Source organism: Mercenaria mercenaria, chromosome 1 (assembly GCF_021730395.1).
Source record: "Mercenaria mercenaria strain notata chromosome 1, MADL_Memer_1, whole genome shotgun sequence".
Taxonomy (NCBI): Eukaryota; Metazoa; Mollusca; class Bivalvia; order Venerida; family Veneridae; genus Mercenaria; species Mercenaria mercenaria.
In genome coordinates, this window is record NC_069361.1 from 9,895,089 (window position 1) to 9,919,035 (window position 23,947).

Genomic DNA, 23,947 nt, shown 5'->3' on the forward strand with positions numbered 1-23,947 from the left:
CACAGTCCTGTATCAATTGCTAGATGGTCATAGCAGTCCTGTATCAATTGCTAGATGGTCATAGCAGTCCTGTATCAATTGCTAGATGGTCATAGCAGTCCTGTATCAATTGCTAGATAGTCATAGCAGTCCTGTATCAATTGACTTCAGTATTTGACTTGTCATCAGAGCCTGTTTTCTTTCTACTTTCTAAGCAATTCATTTTTTGACTTTTTAAACAATGTCAGTTCTGGTGATGGCACATAGTTAAGCTTCCTCACACATATGAATGACCTAAGATTAAATTTTGAGAATAAATTGCCAATGTTTTGTTGCTTAGATTTATCTGTTTTCTCGTAAGGTATATGCCAGGCTTTTTCCGATTCGTGTGCTTTCCATCTGTATGTTGGAGGATGCTGCAAAATAAAAAAGAAATAGCTTTAGTGCTGACAGTTTGAACAAATATTTCCTTCCTTTATTTCAGAATATATTTGTTTGCTTTATAAATCCGTCAACAACAAACAAGAGAGCCAAGATGGCCCTAGGTCGCTCACCTGAGAAACACATCATAACAGTGTAAACATGTTTGACCTAGTGATTTCATGGAAACAAATATTCTGGCCAATTTTCATTAGGATTGGACCAAAAATGTGGTCTCTTGAATTTAAACAAGTATTTTCTTTGATATGACCTAGTGACCTAGTTTTTGACCGCAAATAACCGATATTCAAATCTGACCTAGATTTCATCAAGGCAATCATTCAGACCAAATTTCATGAAGACCAATTGAAAAATACAGCCTCTATCGCATACACAATGTTTTTCTTTGATTTGACCTAGTGACCTACGTTTTAACCCAGATGACCCATATTCAAACTCGACCTAGAATTCATCAAGGCAATCATTCTGACTAACTTTTATGAAGATCAATTGAAAAATACAGCTTCTATCACATACACAATGCTTTTCTTTGATTTGACCTAGTGACCTAGTTTTGACCCCAGATGACCCATACTCAAACTCGACATAGATTTCATCAAGGCAATCATTCTGACCAAATTTCATGAAGATCAATTGAAAAATACAGCCTCTATCGCATACACAAGTTGTTTTTTTTATTTGACCTAGTGACCTACTTTTGACCCAGATAAGCCATATTCAAATTCAACCTAGATTTTATCAAGGCAATCATTCTGACTTAATTTCATGAAGATCAATTGAAAAATACAGCCTCTATCGCATACACAAGGTTTTCCTTTGATTTGACCTAGTGACCTACTTTTTTGTCCAAGATGACCCATATTCGAACTCGACCTAGACTTCATCAAGGCTATCATTCTGACCAAATTTCATGAAGATCAATTGAAAAATACAGCCTCTATTGCATACATAAGATTTTTCTTTCATTTAACCCAGTGACCTTTTTAACCAGAGATGACCAAAATTCAAACTCTACCTAGTTTCATCAAGGCAATCATTCTGACCAAATTTTATGAAGATCAATTGAAAAATACAGATTCTATCGCATACACAAGATTTTTCTTTGATTTGATCAAGTGACCTAGTTTTTGATCCCAGATGACCCATATTTGAACTCTGCCTAGATTTCATCAAGGTAATCATTCTGACCAAATTTCATGAAGATCAATTGAAAAATACAGCCTCTATCACATACACAAGCTAAATGTTGACAGACAACAGACAGACGCCAGACATCGAACGATCACAATAACTCATCTGAGCATAGCATTGCTCAGGTGAGCTAAAAACATGGAAACTCCAAGAAAACCAGGTTTTCAAACTTTGCATCACACCAATAGGTTCTGCTTATATTAGGGACATGTTCTGTTCTGTTATACATATTCCAGTGCATCTAATAATGCCATTCAGTACAGATATAACAAAAATTAAAGCAGAATGATGTGTCATTGCAATATGTAATTCCTGACTTGCATTATTACTTTGATCCTATGGCAGAGTAAAGCCCAGACCAGAATTTGAATTGTGACCTGTTCATTCTCCCTTATAAAAGGCACAGTAGACTAATGCTTAAGCCCACCGCACCACAGTGGAAAGTTTCAAAGTATGCAATTAAGCTATTCAGTGGGAACAATTTTATATTTTAAGTAACAGTGAGGTTGATCCAAGTGACCCCCAAATATATTACCAACCTCTGACTTTGATAAAAGCTACTTTAACACAAAGTTTGCTGACAATAGGTGTACCAAAACTGAAGATATTGGACACAAACCATTTTTCTATTTTTAGTAACAGTGACCAAAAATACAATCCAAAGAAGTTTGCTATACATCAGTTTGGTGACAGTAAATCAAGACTAACTAAAGCTGTTAACTGGAAACCAACTTTTTATGATCACAGTGAAAATAATATGCAACTGTGATCCACCTTAACTTTGACCCTTTAGCATTAAAATGATTCTTTATCACAGAAAAAAACATAAGCACACACAAAAAACACAACTAGATGTGTATCCACTGGACATAGCTGCCCCCACTCACAAACTTTTAGTAACTTTGTGTGTATTTTTCACTAAGTGAAGGACCACAACTCTGGCCTAGCAGAGTAAAATCCCATATAGAACACCAGGTACACGTGCTACAAAACAATGCTCAAATGTTTTATAACTCTAGGTCAAGTATATTTTTAGATACATGGGGCAAAAACTTAATATTTTTACTAAGTCATGGGCCATAACTCTGGTCTTGCAAAGTGAAATAAAAAAATCAGGTGCACAAATTCACAAGCTGGATAATATTCCTAATAGTATATGTTTTCATGACTATATGTGAAATATTTTTAAGATATATGCAATACAAACTTTAAGCACTTTATGTGTATTTTTCACTAAGTCAAGGATCATAACTCCAGTCTGGTTGAGAAAAATCCCAAACAGAACACAAGGAGCACAACTTCACATGCTATATAACATCCCCATGTTTTGTGACTCAAAGCCAAATACTTTTTTAGATACAAACTTGTATCCCATTCATGCATATTTTTGACAATCAAGGGCCATAACTCTGATCTGACTGATAGAAATCCAGAATAAAATGCATACATTCACATGCTGAATAATATTCCTATTGTGTTTCATGACCTTAGGCCAAATATTTTTTGAGATATATGCGATACAACTTTTATGCCTTTTTATGTATATTTTTGACTTAGTCAGGACCATAACTCAGGTCTGACTGAGTGCTAACCAATTCCAGGTGCACAATGTCACATGAAGAAAAAAATACTTCTGTAATGTTTCATAATACTGGGTCACATACTTTTTGAGATACATGCAACACAAATTTAGGCCCTTTTCGTACATATTTTTGACTAAGTCAAGGGCCATAATTCTGGTCTGGCTGTTTAAGATTCAAATTAAAACTCCTGGGCTGGTGCACAACTTCTTGTGCTGAATAACAATCTTGTGAGGTTTGATGACTCTAGGTCAAATAATTTTTGTGGCATAAACAATACAAATTCAGACAGATTGACTGACAGACAGACAAGCAAACATTCAGGGTCTAGGAGCTACCTATCAGTACAAAAACAGGTTCATTCTGTGAACAAAGGGTTTAGGGGCTAGTAGCCCATAAGGGGGGATGTACAAGAGCACCTCTAAGTCCCCACCCTAAAAATTTTGTGGGAGGGGGGGGACAAAATAAAGTAAGGCACTCAGTAAGATTTTAGTTGCAAAAGGTAGCTTTAAACCAATGCTCTTGACCACTATGCCATGGTGGAATTAGAATTCTAGGTATGCCCATTAAATCAATTATACTAATCTTGAACCTGACCTAACTGACCCCATATGCACCTAGATTGCTTTTCTATAAGCTATTTGTATCAAGTTTAATTTCATCTATAATCAATCTAAGTATTGAGTGAAACAGTTTTTCTATTAGACTGACCTGCCTGATCACTGCCAATCAATCTTTTTTCTATAAGCTACTTGTATGCAAAGTTTAATTTCAATCTATCAATCAAATCTTAAGTATTTGAGTGGAAACAGTTTTTTTCTATTTTTAGAAACAGTGACCTTGACCTTGACTCCACTGATCCCAAACTCAATCCAAACCTTGGTCTTACTATAAGCTACCTAAGGGCGAAGTTTCATTTCAACATTTCAACCTAAACTAAATTTCAACCTAAACTGAAGGTATTGAACGGAAACTAGATATCCATCCATTCATCCATCCATCCATCCATCCATCCATCCACACAATGACATCGCTAATCTAATAACCAGGCTTTCAACTTCGAAAAACCTGATTAAAATAATAAAAGATAGTCCTCATCAGTTATGATGAGTGTCAGGATACTGTAAAATCTGTTAAAAAAGCGTATACGCATATAATAATTTTAGTGGCACTTTTATGCACCTAGTTTTGATATGCACTTATACTTAAGCCAAAACTGTGCGCTTATATTTGATATGCTCTTACAGACAAGCAGTGTGCGCCTATTTTTGATATATCTGGAAAACTGACGTTGCTGTTAAAGTTGCTCGCCCTCAGTTTGGTCGAAAATATTAAATTTCACAAAAGCAACATTTTTATAACAAGAATGTAAAATGAAAAGGCATGATCAACAAAATAAGCGAAAATCTACTTAACGTTCTGAGAAAATGGCTTATGAAAACAGGTTTAAAGATTCACCGCTCTATATGGCTATATTGGAAAAATAATAAACCATTTGCAACGCTTTCTGTTTTCCTACATAACCATATAGTGCTGTGAATCCTTAAACATTTCTGCGGGTGAGCAGCTTTAAGAAAACAAAAGTAAAACATGGACATGGACATGCGCAGTGAACTACTTCCTCTTATTGCATACATTTACAGTATTTATACATAATGAAAGCATAATGATCATATTGCAAATAATGTTCAATCGCTCCGACCATTCAATCCCTGTTCAACACTAAGATTCACTTACACATATGCACTTGCACTGCATGTGATGAGAGAGGCTAACGGGACATCGTTGTTGTCATCGTTTTAGTGTTCAAATTATACTCTTTGCATGTGCGGTACTGATTCCCACTTCTTTCAAAAAACTCAACAATTTCTAATTTCTTTTCCTTAGAATAGAATTTGCGTTTAAGAGGCATTATTATTCTCATATTGTTTTCACAGATTTACACAAGAATGACAAACTGTAATGACAACGCATGATTATCGTAAATGACCAACATTTTACCAGACAATATTCATGATTAACAATTATCACAGTATAATACCGTTAATTACGTCTTTTTGTTGCAATTGTTGTTTGTTTACCAGTATTTGGATATGCACCTTAACTTACGAGACAAAATTATGTTAAGGAAATGATATGCACTTATTATCCCATACAGAATAATGGTAAGGCCGTATGCGCTTACTTTTGATATGCACTTATATTGGAATGTGTGCTTATTTACAGATTTTACAATATTATGTTTTGATAAACTGGAATGTAATTTAGTAGCAAATGGTAGTGCTTAAACCCTCTTTGTTCATCACCTTACTCCTTCCATGTAATTTTGTGATACAACTCCTGTTTGTGTTTAATGTACCTTTCGGTTAATTGAAACAGGAAGTATAACATTTCTAAGTTGAAAAAGGGGCATAATTTTGTAAAAAAGCAAAATAGAGTTATGGAACCTGTGCAATGTAAGTCAGTTTATCACAGTGAATAAGTGTGTGAAGTTTCAATCCATTCCAACCAGCTTACATACAAAACCTTAACCAAATCGGGAAGCCGACGCACGGGCGAGTCCAATAGCTCTACTATTCTATGAATAGTCAAGCTAAAAAAAGATTGTTCCATACTTACCAAAATAACGGCCTGGACAAGCTCTAAAAAGACCTTTGACCCCTAACTATGACCTTTGAGATAGGTACCTGGGGTTTGCACATGACATTCCGTCTCAATGAGTTAAACAATTATGCCAAATATAAACAAAATTCCTCCATGCATGTTGAAGTTATGGGCCAGACAAGATCTGACATGACATTTGACCTCCAACTGTGACCTTGACCTTTAAGATAGGAACCTGGGGTTTGTGCATGACACTCCGTCTCACTGAGGGTAACATTCATGCCAAATATAAACAAGATTGCTCCATGCATGTCAAAGTCCTGACAAACAAATCAGGATGGACGCACGCACACACATACACCAAACAGCCATTTGGACAACTATGTCTTCGCTTTTGCAAGCGGGCTTGACAATAAACCATTGAACGCACTGAAGTTGCATGAGGGTGGGGGAGGGGTGTTAAGAGTAAAATAATGACAGTGTGTTCTACTATTTCTTTTTTATTTTGTTGGGATTAATGTCAGTAGGTCACATTCATGGTCAATGAAATTCAGTTTTACGATTTGTGTGCAAAACTGTGTATGTCTTCAAAATTTCAAGGCTGTATCTTAAAAAACAAGCAAATTCGATGAATTGGTATCCCCCGCCGAAAGGGTTTGTGGTGAGGAATGGCAAAAAGATATACCGGCAAAAAGTTAAGGATGTTAATAAGAAGCAAATAATTTCATTAGTCAAAATCAATTTAACAGAAAACAAATGTTTAACTAGAAAATGCTTTTGTAAAAAAGCGCATGTCTCCCCCAATGCAAAGTCCTATAGGCAAGAAGTCAATAGGGGTCAGGAGCAAAAATCAAAGAGACACTGATGGTTGGCTGCAATAGGGATCATCTACTTGGCATGTCCAGTCATCCCGCTAAATTTCAACACTCTTGGCCTAGTGGTTCTCCAGTCACTGTTCAGGCTCCTGTGACCTTGACCTTTGATCAAGTGACCTCAAAATAAATAGGGGTCATCTACTCTGCATGTCCAATCATCCTATTAAGTTTCAACATTGTAGGTCAAGTGGTTCTCAAGTTATTTCCAAAAAAATGATTTTACATGAACAGGCCACTGTGACCTTGACCTTTAACAGACTGACCCCAAAATCAATAGGGGTCATCTACTCTGCATGTTCAATCATCCTATGAAGTTTCAACATTCTGGGTCAAGTGGTTCTCAAGTTATTGATCAGAACTGGTTATCAATGTTCAGGCCCCTGTGACCTTGACCTTTAACGGAGTGGCCCCAAAAACAATAGGGGTCATTTACTCTGCAAGAACAATCATCCTATGAAGTTTCAACATTCTGGGTCGAGAGGTTCTCAAGTTATTGATTGGAAATCGTTTTCCATGTTCAGGCCCCTGTGGCCTTGACCTTTAACAGAGTGACCCTAAAATCATTAGGGGTCATCTACTCTGCATGACCAATCATCCTATGAAGTTTCATCATTCTGGGTCAAGTGGTTCTCAAGTTACTGACCGGAAATGGTTTTCAATGTTCGGGCCCCTGTGACCTTGACCTTTCACAGAGTGACCCCATAATAGTTAGGGGTCATCTACTCTGCATGACCAATCATCCTATTAAGTTTCAACATTCTGGGTCAAGTGGTTCTCAAGTTATTGACCGGAAATGGTTTTCAATGTTCAGGCCCCTGTGACCTTGACCTTTAATGGAGTGACCCCAAAATCGATAGGGGTCATCTTTGCATGTACAAACATCCTATGAAGTTTCAACATTCTGGGTCAAGTGGTTCTCTAGTTATTGACCGGAAATGGTTTTCAATGTTCAGGCCCCTGTGACCTTGACCTTTGACGGAGTGACCCCAAAATCAATAGGGGTCATCTACTCTTCATGACCAATCATCCTATGAAGTTTCAACATTCTGGGTCGAGTGGTTCTCTAGTTATTGATCGGAAATGGTTTTCAATGTTCAGGCCTCTGTGACCTTGACCTTTGACAGAGTGACCCCAAAATCAATAGGGGTCATCTACTCTTCATGACCAATCATCCTATGAAGTTTCAACATTCTGGGTCAAGTGGTTCTCTAGTTATTGATCGGAAATGGTTATCAATGTTCAGGCCCCTGTGACCTTGACCTTTGATGGAGTGACCCCAAAATCAATAGGGGTCATCTACTCTTCATGACCAATCATCCTATGAAGTTTCAACATTCTGGGTCAAGTGGTTCTCTAGTTATTGATTGGAAATGGTTTTCAATGTTCAGGCCCCTGTGACCTTGACCTTTGACGGAGTGACCCCAAAAACAATAGGGGTCGTCTACTCCAGCAGCCCTACAACCCTATGAAGTTTGAAGGTTCTAGGTCAAATGGTTCTCTAGTTATTGCTTGGAAATGAAGTGTGACGTACGGACGGACGGACGGACAGAAGGACGGAAGGACGGACGGACAGGGCAAAAACAATATGTCTCCTGGGGGAGACATAATTAAAGAGTACACAATAAATGTATGATACTTTGATCCGGACTAAAGAATTTATTTCGAATGGGATATGCTTACTGTAATAAGCTTAGCTTTTAAAATTAAATGCAGTTAATTGAAATGTGAGCTTGAAGTTTAACTGGAATGAAATATTGTCTTTGAGTGGTTTGGCACCAGGTGTTGCTGTTTTACATGTACAGTCGAGACTGTTTTAAGAGACCGACTTTGGGAAGCAGCGAAAAAGGTCACATATGACAGGGAGTCTCTTAAAACAGTCTCACTTAACAGGATGACGCTGGTTTCATATATTTTTCCAATTAATGTACATGAATATCGGATACTTATATATTGGCCTCTTTTAAGGTATGAGTGGAAAATGATTAAATACTATTTCTTTAATTGCATATTGATAAAATATAAATTTCAAATAATTTGCATCATTCGTATGATGTTGATAAAACAAATTTAAGCTCATGATCTGGCAAGAAAATAAAGGAGAGCAGTAAAATATAAATGTTCCATTTGAACTATTTACACACTGCTCATGAGGTTTATGATATTTATATTTTTGTGTACTAATTGTTTATTGACATTTATTCGATTATTGACTGCATCTTTAATCTGTGTTTACTTCGTCGTTTCCTGTTAAATACCGCCATATTTTTGTTTAACCAGGAATAAAGTTAATTTATGCACCGACTCCGAATTCTTCAGCTACTTTATACGCTGGTTTTCCCTAATCGAGCAATTCAAGTGCCTTAACACGCTGTTCTAATGTTAATACAGTTCTTTTTTATGTTTTTCATCAGCCATTTTTTGTAAACAAACAAGAGCTCGTCGAACACGAAATGCCCCCCTTGATGCATTCAGTAATTGCACAAGGAACAGAAATTATCTGCTCACTGTAAACACAAATTCCATTTCGGAACACAAAACTATGCAAGTGGTCCAAATTTGAAGCCTGTACCTTCAGAAATGTGAAAGTAGGTCACTAGGTCAATCTCAAGATCAAAGTTCATTTCAGTACACAAAACTATGCTTGTGGTTCAAATTTGAAGGCTGTAGCTTAAGAAATGTGAAAGTAGGTCACTAGGTCAAAATCAAGATCAAATTTTATTTTGGAACAAAAAACTATGCATGTGGTCCAAATTTGAAGCCTGTACCTTCAAAAATGTGAAAGTAGGTTACTAGGTCAATAACAAGGTCAAAGATTTTTTCAGTACACAAACCTATGCATGTGATCCAAATTTGAAGGCTGTAGGTAAAGAAATGTGAAAGTAGGTCACTAGGTCAAGATCAAAGTCAACTCATGTCAAGGTTCATCTTGCCACTCAAAACTATACATGTGGTCCAAATTTGAATGACGTAAGTTATGGACATGAAGATTCTAAGTTTTTCCCTGTATAAGTCTATATGAACCATATGACCTCTGGGGCGGGGCCATATTTGACCCGAGAGGGATAACTTGAACAAACTTGGTAGAGAACCACTAAATGATGCTACATTACAAATTACCAAAGCCATAATCTTTGTGGTTTGGACAAGAAGATTTTCAAAGTTTTTCCCTATATAAGTATATGTAAACCATGTGACCCCCACGGCGGAGCCATATTTGACCCTAGGGGAATAATTTGAATAATCTTAGTACAGGACCACTAGATGATGTCATATACAAAATATCAAAGCCCTAGGCCATGTGGTTTTGGACAAGAGGTTTTTCAAAGTTTTTTCCTATATAAGTCTATATAAACCATGTGACCCTAGGGGTGGGGCCATATTTGACCCTAGGGAAATAATCTAAACAATCTTGGTAGAGGACCACTAGATTTTGCTACATACCAAATATCAAAGCCCTAGGCCCTATGGTTTTGGACAAGAAGATCAGAAACCATTTAACTGTTCCTGGCCAATGTAACCTTGACCTTTGACCTAATGACCTCAAAATCAATAGGGGTCATCTGCTGGTCATGGCCAACCTAACTATCAATTTTCCTGACACTAGGCCCAAGCGTTCTTGAGTTATTGCCTGAAAACCATTTTACTGTTCCTGGTCACTGTGACCTTGACCTGTGACATACTGACCTCAAAATCAATAGGGGTCATCTGCTGGTCATTACCAACCTCCCTATCAACTTTCATGACCCTAGGCCTAAGCGTTCTTGAGTTATCATCCGGAAACCGTTTTACTGTTCAGGGTCACTGTGACCTTGACCTTTAACATACTGACCTTAAAATCAATAGGGGTCATCTGCTGGTCATTACCAACCTCCCTATCAATTTTCATGATCCTAGGCCCAAGTGTTCTTGAGTTATCATCCGGAAACCGTTTTACTGTTCAGGGTCACTGTGACCTTGACCTTTTACATACTGACCTCAAAATCAATAGGGGTCATCTGCTGGTCATTACCAACCTCCCTATCAACTTTCATGATCCTAGGCCCAAGTGTTTTTGAGTTATCATCCGGAAACAGTTTTACTGTTCAGGGTCACTGTGACCTTGACCTTTAACATACTGACCTCAAAATCAATAGGGGTCATCTGCTGGTCATTACCAACCTCCCTATCAACTTTCATGATCCTAGGCCAAAGTGTTCTTGAGTTATCATCCGGAAACAGTTTTACTATTCAGGGTCACTGTGACCTTGACCTTTGACATACAGACCTCAAAATCAATAGGGGTCATCTGCTGGTGATGACCAACCTCCCTATTAACTTTCATGATCCTAGGCCCAAGCGTTCTTGAGTTATCATCCGGAAACGGATTGGTCTACATTCCGACCGACCGACCGACCGACCGACCGACCGACCGACCGACCGACCGACATCTGCAAAACAATATACCCCTCCTTTTTCAAAGGGGGGCATAATAAGTTCTCGTCTCAAACAACTTCACGCGAGATAAAGAACGGTAACTCTATCGTGTAAAGTCTTGCGAGGGAGCGTCTCAAAGTCGCTGAAAACGGTCTAAATATCGATTCGGGAGCCTGATTTCACAGTCGCTTGTCGCCTAAGGCAGGGGGTTGCTTAATTCAGGCTCTTTTAATAGTAAATTGCGTCCGGAGCATAAAATAGGGTCGCATATGACAGGGAGTCGCTAAATTCAGGGGGTCGTTAAGGTAGTCTCGACTGTACATTTGAACTTAAAAGATCAGATGTCCTTAAGAGAACACAGATAAGATATCTTGAACATGGCTGAGGGCAAGGTTTGTGCAGTCACAACTTAACATGTTGAAGGTTTGAACATTTAAAAAAAAAAAAAAAGGAGTGTAAATATATATATCTATATATAGATATATGTATATATTTATTTTTTTAGGGGGTGGGAGTGCAGGGGAACGGGAGAGGAAACAAAATTTCACATGCTGATTATAAATACATTTTGTATTGATTGAAAATTAAAAAAAAAAAGGTAAAAGGGTGAAGTTGGAGTGGGGGGGGGGGGGGGGGGGGAGGATGCATGATCAGTGGTGGGCATGACTGGGTGGAGAAGTGAGGTGGGGGAATAGTACAACTTGGAAGGTTTGAAAAAAATCTAAAATAAATGAAAAAAAAAAAAAATTTGGGAGGGGGGGGGGGGAGGGGGGTTGGGAGGGGGAGGGGGTGTGACCAAGACAAGTGGGTGACCAGGTGTGGGTGCGCAACTTCACATGTTTATAATAAATGTTCACAGAATGAAAGAAATTTAATGAAATTCTGCCAAATGGTAAGTTTGTTATGTACAAATATGTGGATTTTTAGACAATTAAAGGGCAATAACTCTGAAGTTACATAAAGAAATCCGTACAAAATTGTCTGTGCACAACCACATTATAGTGCTCTAAATTCTGTTAAAGTTTCATAGTTCTAGGTCAAATATATCAAAAGTTATGATGCAGAAATTGGCATATCTATAGATCTATAGTACCCTATATAGTTAACACTAGAAACTTCTAAGGGCCATAACCCTGGTGTTACTTGGGCAATCTGTCTGAAACTTGATGGGCCCCATAACCTCATAGTGGTGAACATGTATATGAAGTTTGTTTGAAAAAAATCTAAAATAAGGAATGAATTTTTTTTTTTTTTTGGGGGGGGGGGGGGGGGGGGAGGGGGATAGGGGGGAGGTGTGGATCAAGGTAAGGGGGCGACCAGGTGTGGGTACACAACTTCACATGTTTACAATATATGTTCATGGAAAAGAATGAAAGAAATTTAATGAAATTCTACAAAATGGTAAGTTTGTTATGTACAAATATGTGGATTTTTATACAATTAAAGGGCAATAACTCTTAATTTACAAATAAATCCAAATGAAATTGTGTGTACACAACCACATTATGGTGATCTAAATTCTGTTTAAGTTTCATAGTTCTAGGTCAAATATATCAAACGTTATGATGCAGAAATTGCCATATTTATAGTACCCTATATAGTTTACACTAGAAACTTCTAAGGGCCATAACTCTGGTGTTACTTGGGCAATCTGACTGAAACTTGACGGGCCGCAAGAACTCATTGTGGTGAACATGTATATGAAGTTTTAAATAAATATTCCCAACCATTTCCTAGATATGGCTCCGGACGGAAGGACGGAAAGACGGACGGACGGAAGGAAAGACGGACGGAAAAACGGACGGAAGGACAACGCCAAAACTATATCATTCCGACTTTCGTCGGGGGATAACAAGAAAGTAGGTTGGTAGGTCAAGGTGACAGTCAAGTGACATCATATTACTTGGGGTCATCAGGTAATTATAATTGAACAGTCTTGGAAATAGGATCAGATGATTTTTTAAGTATTCTTCCTATATAACTCAAATAATAACTAAGTGACCCCAGGGCGGGGCCTCTTTTAACCCCAGGGGCATAATTTGAATAATTTTGGTAGAGGACTACTAGACAATGCATCATACCAAATATCAAAAGCCTAGGTCGTACAGTTTCAGACAAGAAGATTTTAAAAGTTTTTTCCTATATAAGTCTATATAAAACTTGGGACCCCCAGGGCAGGGCCTCTTTTCACCCAAGGGGTACAATTTGACCATAAGACAATGCTACAAACCAAATATCAAAGGTCTAAAAGTTGTGGTTTCAGACAAGAAGATTTTAAACTTTTTTCCCTATATAAGTCTATGTAAAACTTGTAACCCCCGTGTTGGGGCCTCTTTTCACCCCAGGGGCACAATTTGAACAATATTGATAGAGGACCATAAGATGATGTCACATGCTAAATATCAGGGTTCTATGCCTTGTGGTTTTGGACAAGAAGATTTTTAAAGTTTTTCCTTTCAGTTGCCATGGCAACCAGAGTTCTGCATGGAATTAAATTCTTTGAACAATTTTGAAAGGGGATCACCCAAGGATCATCCCTGTAAAGTTTGGTGTAATTCCGCCCAGTGGTTTTCAAGAAGATTTTTTAAGAAAATGTTGACGGACGCACGACTGACGACGGACATTGAGTGGTCACAAAAGCTCACTATGAGCCTTTGGCTCAGGTGAGCTAAAACAGGAACAGGCCATGCATCAGATAGTGTACATACCAGAAGCTTTTCTTCAAAGTGAAAAATTCTCTGTTGCTCTCTCCATAAATGGAAGTATGGCTTCACAGTTCCATCCAGCAGAGCTACATGATCTTTCAAGTCATCATTGGTCACAACAAAGCACTTTCGTCCAGACAAAAATGCTGCAAGCATTATATAGCAATCATCATATGACCTGTAAATAAATCAGTATATATATACCATTTTAGCTTATTATTTCATCTCCTAAAAAGTCTCTTATAGTTTACAAATTAAGGCAGAATCTGCCTGTTTTATCCTACAGAGATGGTCGGACAATGGACAAATAAGACTACTGCCTACAAAAGAAAGTCCCCTACTGGAAGGGGTATTTGTAAGATTTGCTACAATAGCAACAATACTTTTTACATTGGAAATAAAGGACCTGCATATATTTTAACTAACCAAGCATCTACAAACCAGGTTTCATGGAAATTTTCTTGTACTTTTAAGTTAACACAACATCTACCTTTAGATTTTTCCACAACATATCAAACAAGAAGATTTTTCCAATACATTGATATAGGGAAAAGTGACCACACACCCTCGTGGTGTTTTTTGATCTGATAAAACTGTTCTAAAATTGAGCCTGCTTTCACTGACAGTAACGTTTTTAAAGTTTCCAATACATGCATATAGGGAAAAAGTGGCAATGCCCCTGGTGACAATGTTTAATAACAAATCAAAATAATTTGAACAACCTAGGTAGAAGGTCACACAAGGACCATTAGTGTGAATTTATTTTTAAATCGGGCCAGGTGTTTAATACAAGAATGTTTAATTTTCCACATTTTTTTAAGGGAGTGGCGCAGTGGTTAGCAGGTTGGACTACAATGCCAGCGGTCAGGGTTCGATTCCCAGTCGCGGCTGATATCCTGACTAGTGTTCAGTGCTGGGTGATTTACTTAAATTGGTACTGTTTCCAGCAGTATTGGCCTAGACTGGATGCTGGGGAGGTAAATATGACGCCTGCCGAGGGCTCGGCTGAAAATAAGTTGTTCCATCCATTAATTCCAGGTGGGTACTTTCGTCGACTACTCAACAAGAACTACTTAAACAAGAAACTTCACAAAATACATAGGAAAAAGTGACAACACCCTCTGGTGGCCATATTTTTTGACAAATCAGAATAATTCAAAGAATCTATGTAAAGGTCAAACAAGGACCATTTTTGTGAAATTAGTTTAACGGCTCGCAGTTTCACATAAGAACATTTTTAAAGTTTCCATTATATACATATAGGGAAAGTGACCATACCCACAGGTGGCCATGTTTTTAAAGAGAAAGGCAATGTTGTTCTTATGTTAATTCCGTCTACTACAGTGTCTTAAATCATTTGAAGAAGTGAAAGAATTTTTAGAATCGGCTTAAAAATGAGAAAGTTATGAGCATTTGAATATTTGATCAAAATGATGGCCATTTTGTTACCATCGCAACAAAAAATGAAATGGCAGATTTAATAAATTTCTAGATGCATATTTGAACTGCATTTACATATTTCTGTAAAGATACTTCTCTGCTTTTTCCAGCTATAATGAAAGAATCACCACTTTTTACATCTTACACAATCTGACTGAAGTACTTGATCTTCTAAACGAAGATCTGAGAACGACCCATTCACATTGGTCTTCAATATATTTTGGATTTTCAATATTACTATTTTTATTTTCGCAAATCTATTTTTATTTGAACAAATCAGATGACTTGTTCGCATGTCAAAGAGTAAGAAAAATTTGCAATCAGTCCAGGGCTTGAACCCAGGACCCCTCGCTTACAGAGAAGGTGCCCTACCTACTGAGCTAACCAACTACCTGACATCTTACGATATAAGAATTGTAGATATGAAAAACCAAGGCTTTTTTAAGCTTGCAGAATGTTGTAAGTTAGCTTTTGATTGGCTAGTGGAAGGGTCGTCAGAACGAGGCTATCAATAGCTCGTTTTCAGATCCTAAGCGTGCGTAAATACTAAATAGAAGATGCACTTTAGTCAGATTGCATCTTACACACAAGAGTGCCAGAATGTCACAATATACGCCCATCACAGCAAATTTCTTTACACTAGCACCTGTATTTGCAGATGGAATTTTAATTTTGTGGTTGTTTACAATGTTTTTTTAGTAATTATTGTAATTCATTTGTTTTTCTTAATCCACAACAAAACTCCTTACCAGGTAGAGATACCTTGAAATACACCTAAAATTTGAAAGTAGCATCTATGTTGTACCACAGGAAAGTGGTCTTGGTTTTTCTCTACTGTCAATTATAAAAAAAGTTACAATGTAAGATATTTATAGTAACAACTAAGGGAAGTTAATCTTAAAAAAAAAAAAAATAAAAAAAATTGTAAGTCCTCACAAAAATCTTACCAGGTAGAGATAGGTCAAGATACATCTCAGAATTGGGTGTAACATGCATGTTGTACTACAGAAAAGTGGTCTCGATTTTTCACTAAAACTAGTAATGATAAAGTTACAATATAAGCTATTTATAGTAACAACAAAGAGAAGTAATTCTAAAGAAGGGACCTGTGCATGACACTCCATCTCATGATGGGTTAACAATTGTGCCAACTTATATCAAAATCCCTCCATGCCTGAAGAAGAAATGCTCCGGACAAAGTTTTCATTCTTGTATCCTTTGACCTCTAAGTGTGACCTTGACAGATGGTTGCACAAGGACAATTTATGTAAAACTATTTTAAAATCGCGCCATCAAATTCAAACAAGAAGATTTTTAAAATTTCAAATATATATAAATATAGGTAAAAAGTGACCAATCCCCCACTGGTGGCCATGTTAAGAAGATGTCATTGGAAGATTTTTCTATTTCTAACTCTTGTAGCCAAACTGAAACGTTCCAAAAATTTTTCAAGCCAAGTATCATCAAAATCCATTCTGTGGTTTTGGAGATGTTGTTTAAAGAAATTGCTGACAATGGACGGATGAACAGTGATCATAGCATGATCACAATCACAATAATTCATCATGAGCACTTCGTGCTCAGGTCAGCTAAAAAAAGAACCTTTTCAAGTTGTTGTAGGATCCACGTTTTTGTCATAGTTTGTACAATTTGTTGCCAAAGCAAAAAATGAAAGATCAAACATACTCTCCAGTCTCCATATAGCTATCTATCCATGTATCAAGTTTCAATAACAAGACGGCCATGATGGCCCTATATCGCTCACCTGAGTACCATTGCTTTAACCAAAAACAAAAAGAAAAAATTCTTACAAGGTACAGATATGTCAAAATACACCTAAAAATTGGAGGTATCATCCATGTTGTACCACAGAATAGTGGTCTCAGATTTTCCCTACGGCCAATAATAAAAAAAGTTACTAAATAAGCTATTTATAGTAACATAAAAGGAAAGTAATAAAAACAAGAGTGCCAGAATGTCACAATATACGCCTGTCACAGCAAATTTCTTTACTATAGCACCTATATTTGCAAATGGAATTTTAATTTTGTGGTTGTTTAGTAATCATTGTAAGTCTTTTGTTTTTCTAAGTCCACAAAAAAACTCCTTACCAGGTAGAGATACCTTAAAATACACCTAAAATTGGAAAGTAACATCTATATTGTACCACAGAAAAGTGGTCTTGTTTTTTCCCTACGGTCAATTATAAAAAAGTTACAATATAAGTTATTTATAGTAACAACTAAGGGAAGTTAATCTTAAAAAAAAAAAAAAAAAAAAAAAAAAAAATCCAAAAAAAAAAATTGTAAGCCCACACAAAAATCTTTACCAGGTAGAGATTGGTCAAAATACACCTCAAAATTGGATGTAGCATGCATGTTGTACTACAGAAAAGTGGTCTCGATTTTTCCCTAGGACTAGTAATGAAAAGTTACAATATAAGCTATTTATAGTAACAACAAAGGGAAGTAATTCTAAAGAAGGGAACTGCGTATGACACTTCGTCTCATGATGGTGTATAGTTGTGCCAAGTAACATCAAAATCCCTCCATTCATGAAAAAGAAATGTTCCGGACAAAGTCATTCTTGTATCTGACCTTTGGCCTCTAAGTCTGACCTTGACCTTAGACCTAGGGACCTGGTTCTTGCGCATGACACTCCGTCTCATGATGGTGAACAACTGCGCCAAGTTTCATCAAAATCCCTCCATGCATGTAGAAGATATGCTCCGGACAAAGTCTGTGGATGCCCGCCCGCCAGGGGCATTCCCATAATACGTCCCGTTTTTCAAACGGGCGTATAAAAAATATTGTAAGCGAACAAAAGAAGGATCTGCCATATAAAAACAAGAGCACTGCAATGCAACCCAAATACAGAGCTATATTCACATAAAACAAAGTCATATGACCTTTGACCCCTAAGCCATCCAAAACAAGCGCTCTGCACATCCTTTCAATGAGTGAACATTTGTGTCAGGTTTCTCTGAAATCCATCAAGGGGTTCAAGAGTTACAGAGCGGAAGGAAATTGCTAACCAACAGACAGACAGACAGACAGACGGACACCGAGGCGATAACATAATACGTCCCTGTGGGCGTATAAAAAAGAATTGAGATCTTATGGTGATACAAGTTGTGTGCAAGTTTGGTTAAAATGAAATCATAAATGAAGCTGCTATTGTGCAGACAAGGTCAAAATAGCCAATTTTGGCCCTTTCAGGGGCCATAACTCTGGAACCCATAATGGGATCTGGCCGGTTCAAGAATGGAACCAAGATCTTTTGGTTACACAAGTTTTGTGCAAGTTTGATTAGATTCAAATCATAAATGAAGCTGCTATTGTGCAGACAAGGTCAAAATAGCTAATTCCCGCCCTAGCAGGGGCCATAACTCTGGAACCCATTATGGGATCTGGCCGGTTCAAGAAAGGAACCAAGACCTTAGAGGTTCCAGGGCAGATATAGCGTGTCTCCTCCTCTTGTAGGATTTGGGATACCTTAAAGTAATTTCATGCAAAATTTGGTGCTTTCTTCACAAACGGGAACATCTTTGCAATTTTTTGTTCCATATCTTACTCGCTATTAAGGTGACACAAGTTTTGTGCAAGTCTGGTTAAAATCAAATCATAAATGAAGCTGCTATTGTGCAGACAAGGTCAAAATAGCTAATTTTGACCCCTTCAGGGGCCATAACTCTGGAACCCATAATGGAATCTTGCCAGTTCCAGAAAGGAACCAAGATCTTATCGTGATACAAGTTGTGTGCAAGTTTGGTAAAACTCAAATAATAAATAAAGCTGCTATTGTGCAGACAAGGTCAAAATAGCTAATTTTGGGCCTTTCAGGGGCCATAACTCTGGAACACATTAAGGAATCTGGCCAGTTCCAGAAAGGAACCAAGATCTTATGGTGATACAAGTTGTGTGCAAGTTTGGTAAAAATCAATCATAAATAAAGCTGCTATTGTGCAGACAAGCTCAAAATAGCTAATTTTGGCCCTTTCAGGGGCCATAACTCTATAACCCATAATAGGATCTGGCCAGTTCAATAAAGGAATCGAGATCTTATGGTGATACAACTTGTACGCAAGTTTGGTTAAAATAAAATCATAAATGAAACAACTATCGTGCAGACAAGAAATTGTTGACGGACGCACGGTTGGACGCACGGACTGACGATGGATGAAGGGTGATCACAAAAGTTCACCTTATCACTATGTAACAGGTGAGCTAAAAATATCTTACTTTTAAAGTTGACACAGGATTCCAATTTGTGTGACTGTTGTATGAACTGATAGATAGGGGCAAGCAAGCAGTTAATACTGGTAGGGAACTACATTGTAATAATAAGTACATCCTCTATATTTCCTTCAATCTTAATACTAGAACAGTTACTGTCAGAGGAGTGACTTAAACCCCCGCAATACGGTCTTGTCACAGAAGAATGGCAACCATAAGAAATTTTAACAAGAGCTGTCTCCATAGGATGACACATGCCCCCGATGGCACTTTGAATGAATATATAGTTATGGCCGATGTTAGAGTTTAGGACCTTTGACCTACGGAACTGGGTCTTGCGCGCGACACGTCGTCTTACTGTGTCACACATTCATGCGTAGATATTTTAAAATCCATGCATAAATGACAAAGATATGGACCGGACACGCCTATCAATTCACTATCATGAAAAATGACCTTTAACGTCTAAGAGTGACCTTGACCTTTGAGCTACGGACCTGGGTCTTGCGCGCAACACGTCGTCTTACTGTGGTACACATTCATGCAAAGTTATTTGAAAATCCATCCATCGATGACAAAGATATGGACCGGACACGCCCATCAATGCACTATCCTTTAATGTCTAAGTGTGACCTTGACCTTTGAGCTACGGACCATGGTCTTGCGCGCGACACGTCGTCTTACTGTGGTACAAATTCATGCCAAGTTATTTGAAAATCCATCCATCGATGACAAAGATATGGACCGGACACGCCCATCAATGCACTATCCTTTAATGTCTAAGTGTGACCTTGACCTTTGAGCTACGGACCTGGGTCTTGCGCGCGACACGTCGTCTTACTGTGGTACACATTCATGCCAAGTTATTTGAAAATCCATCCATTGATGACAAAGATATGGACCGGACACGCCCATCAATGCACTATCCTTTAACGTCTAAGTGTGACCTTGACCTTTGAGCTATGGACCTGGGTCTTGCGCGCGACACGTCGTCTTACTGTGGTACACATTCATGCCAAGTTATTTGAAAATCCATCCATCGATGACAAAGATATGGACCGGACACGAAAATTGCGGACAGACTGACAGACCGACAGACAGACTGACAGACCGTTTACAAACTAAATGCCTCCCTTCGGGGGCATAAAAATACTTAGAACGCTTGGTTACAACTTTTGTAGATGAACACCCAAGGAAAATTATGGGCAAGTTTCATCAAAATCCATTCAGTGGTTTTGGAGAAGATGTCGTTTAAATACAAATGTTGATGATGGACAACTTGATGCAAGCGCTCACGTACGGATGCATGGACAACAGACACAGCGTGATCACAATACCTCACCATGAGCACTTTGTGCTCAGGTGAGCTAAAAAGTTAGAAAATACCTAAAAATATTGAAAATCTAAATATAGAATTTCTAAAAAACAGACTAATTCTTGGAATTTAAGGGGAAGTAACTCAGTACAAAAATTAAAAAGGTTACTTCCCTTTGGCTCTAAGCCAATCAGAAAGATATATAGTGAAAATGCATCAAAATTAACCTTAAATTCTAAGTAAAAGGGGGCATAATTCATGAACAAGAGGGTCATGATGACCCTGGATCGCTCACCTGAGTAATATGAGCTACATGTTTCAAATGTCAAACTGATGATAAAATATTAAGAAAGTCAGTAGGTCACATTCATGGTCAATGAAATTCAGTTTTAAGATTTGTGTGCAAAACTGTGTATGTCATCAAAATTTCAAGGCTGTATCTTAAACAAGAAAGTAGGTCAGTAGGTCATGATTAAGACTTTTCAAGATGAGTATTGAAATCTATATCAAACATTATACATGTGGTCCAAATTTCTTTGCTGTAACTTCAAAAAACAAGAAAGTAGGTCAGTAGGTCACGATTTAAAATATTAAGCAAGTAGGTCAGTAGGTCACATTCATGGTCACTGAAAGTCAGTGTTAAGATCGATGTGCAAAACTGTATAATGTCATCTGAATTTCAAGGTTGTATCTTAAAAAACAAGGAAGTAGGTCAGTAGGTCAAGGTCACAGTCAAGTAACCCCTAATTACTTGGTAATTATAATTAAACAGTCTAGGCAATATGATCAGATAATTTTTGAAGTATTTTTTGCTATATAACTCATACACAAGTGACCCCCAGGGCGGGGACTCTTTTCACCCCAGGGGCATAATTTGAACAATCTTGGTAGAGGACCACAAAGTAATGCTACGTACCAAATATCAAAGACCTAGGTCTTGTGATTTCAGACAAGAAGATTTTTAAAGTTTTTTCCTATATAAGTCTGTGTAAAATTGGGACACCCTGGGTGGGGCCTCTTTTCAACTCAGGGGCATAATTTGAATAATCTTGGTAGAGGACCACTAGGCAACGCAACATACCAAATACCAAAAGCCTAGGCCGTGCAGTTTCAGACAAGAAGATTTTTTTTTTTCCTATATAAGACTATGTAAAACTTGGGACCCCTGGGGCGGGGCCTCTTTTCACCCCCAGGGTAATAATTTGAACAATCATGGTAGAGGACCACAAGGCAATGCTACATACCAAATATCAAAGGCCTAGGTCTTGTGGTTTCAGACAAGAAGATTTTTAAAGTTTTTTTCCTATATGTCTATGTAAAATTTGGGACCCCCGGGGCGGGGCCTCTTTTCACCTCAGGGGCATAATTTGTTCATAGAGAACCATTAGATGATGTTACATGCCAAATATAGAGGCTCTACGCCTTGCGGTTTTGGACAAGAAAATTTTCAAAGTTTTTCCTTTTGGTTGCCATGGCAACCAGAATTCTGTATGGAATTCAATTCTTTGAACCATTTTTAAAGAAGACCATCCAAGGAACATCCCTGTGAAGTTTCATCAAAATTGGCCTGTTGGTTTAGGAGGAGATGTTGTTTAAAGGAAAGTGTGGCCGGACGCCAGACGGACAAATGGACGCCGGACGGTGAGCGATCACAATACCTCACCCTGAGCACTTTGTGCTCAGGTGAGCTAAAAATTGGTGTCTGAGTTATGCATCTTGTGTCATATGATGCGGGTGATAAGGTGGAACATCTATTTTAAGTTTGAATTAAATCCATTTAGTAACAAGAGCTGTTAGAACATGAAATGTCCCCCTTGATGCATTCACCTTGACCTTTGACTTACTGACCTCAAAATCGGGTCATCTTCTGGTCATGATCAACATCCCTATTAAGTTTCATGATCCTAGGACCAAGTGTTCTCAAGTTACAAGTTATAGTCCAGAAACTGTTTAAATGTTCTGGGTCACTGTGTCCTTGACCTTTAACCTACTGACCTCAAAATCAAAAGGGGTCATCTGCTGATCATGGCCAACCTCTGAATCAATTTGCATAATCCTAGGTCCAAGCATTCTTGAGTTATCATCTGAAAACTCTTTAACTGTTTCGGGCTACTGTGACCTTGATCTTTGAGCAGACTTCAAAATCAATAGGGTCATCTGCTGGTCATGGCAAACCTCCCTCTGAACTTTCATGATCCTAGGCCCTAGCGTTCTTGAGTTATCATCCGGAAACCATTTAACTGTTCTGGGTCACTGTGACTTTGACTTTTGAGCAACTGACCTCAAAATCAATTGGGGTCATCTGCTGGTCATGACCAACCTCCATATAAACTTTCATGATCCTATGCCCAAACGTTCTTGAGTTATCATTCGGAAAACGTTTAACTGTTCAGGGTCACTGTGACCTTGACCTCTGACATGCAGATCTCAAAATCAATAGGGGTCATCTGCAGGTGATGACCAACCTTCCTATCAACTTTTATGATCCTAGACCCAAGCATTCTTGAGTTATCATCCGGAAACGGATTGGTCTACATACAGACCGACCTACCAACAGACATCTGCAAAACAATATATCCCTCCTTCTTCGAAGGGGAGCATAATAACTGAGATAAAAGCACGAGGATCAAACCCACAGCCTCCACCACTCAAAACAGACACAATACCACCAGGCTATCAAGACTGTTGAATTTACTTGTGTCAAATTTCTGGAATGATGGTTTATCTGAAAATACTTGTAATCCAAACTTAATACAGTGTCCTATTTCTGATTTGATGGCTTTTCTAAACATACTTGTGAATGTGAACAAATACAGTGTCCTATTTCTGACAGACAGCATAACTTACTTGGCGTTAACTAAATACAGTGTCCTATTTATATTTATCTTTAGCATGCTGACGGCAAGTGAGTCTATCTTTGTGACCAGTGCAGACCAAGATCAGCCTGCATAATTTGCACTGTTGGCTATGGTCAGTAAATTTTCAGCAAATATCCCTTAAAACTAGATGCCCACGGGCAACATGTCGAGCCCGTCAGGTGTCAAAAGGACTGGGAGTTGCACACGACACTCTGTCTCATTGAGGCAAACATTTATGCCAAATAAAAAAAAGATTGCAAAAAGTTATTTGTAGTAACAACAAACGGCAGTAAAACTTTAAAAAAAAAAAA

General features: G+C 38.0%; 1 protein-coding gene across 5 annotated transcripts in view; it reads right to left on the reverse strand.

The window, feature by feature from the left end:
* Positions 1 to 23,947, reverse strand: part of LOC123545017 (mitochondrial ribonuclease P catalytic subunit-like) — a 61,877-nt gene continuing 37,930 nt past the window's right edge. For all 5 annotated transcript variants that reach the window (XM_045331231.2, XM_053539457.1, XM_045331235.2 and 2 more), the window contains exons 6-7: positions 13,792 to 13,966; positions 1 to 395 (exon numbers count right to left, since the gene is read on the reverse strand). In XM_045331231.2, coding sequence (XP_045187166.2) covers positions 183 to 395; positions 13,792 to 13,966 — 388 coding nt within the window. In that variant the 3' untranslated portion in view covers positions 1 to 182. The remainder of the gene's footprint in view (positions 396 to 13,791; positions 13,967 to 23,947) is intronic.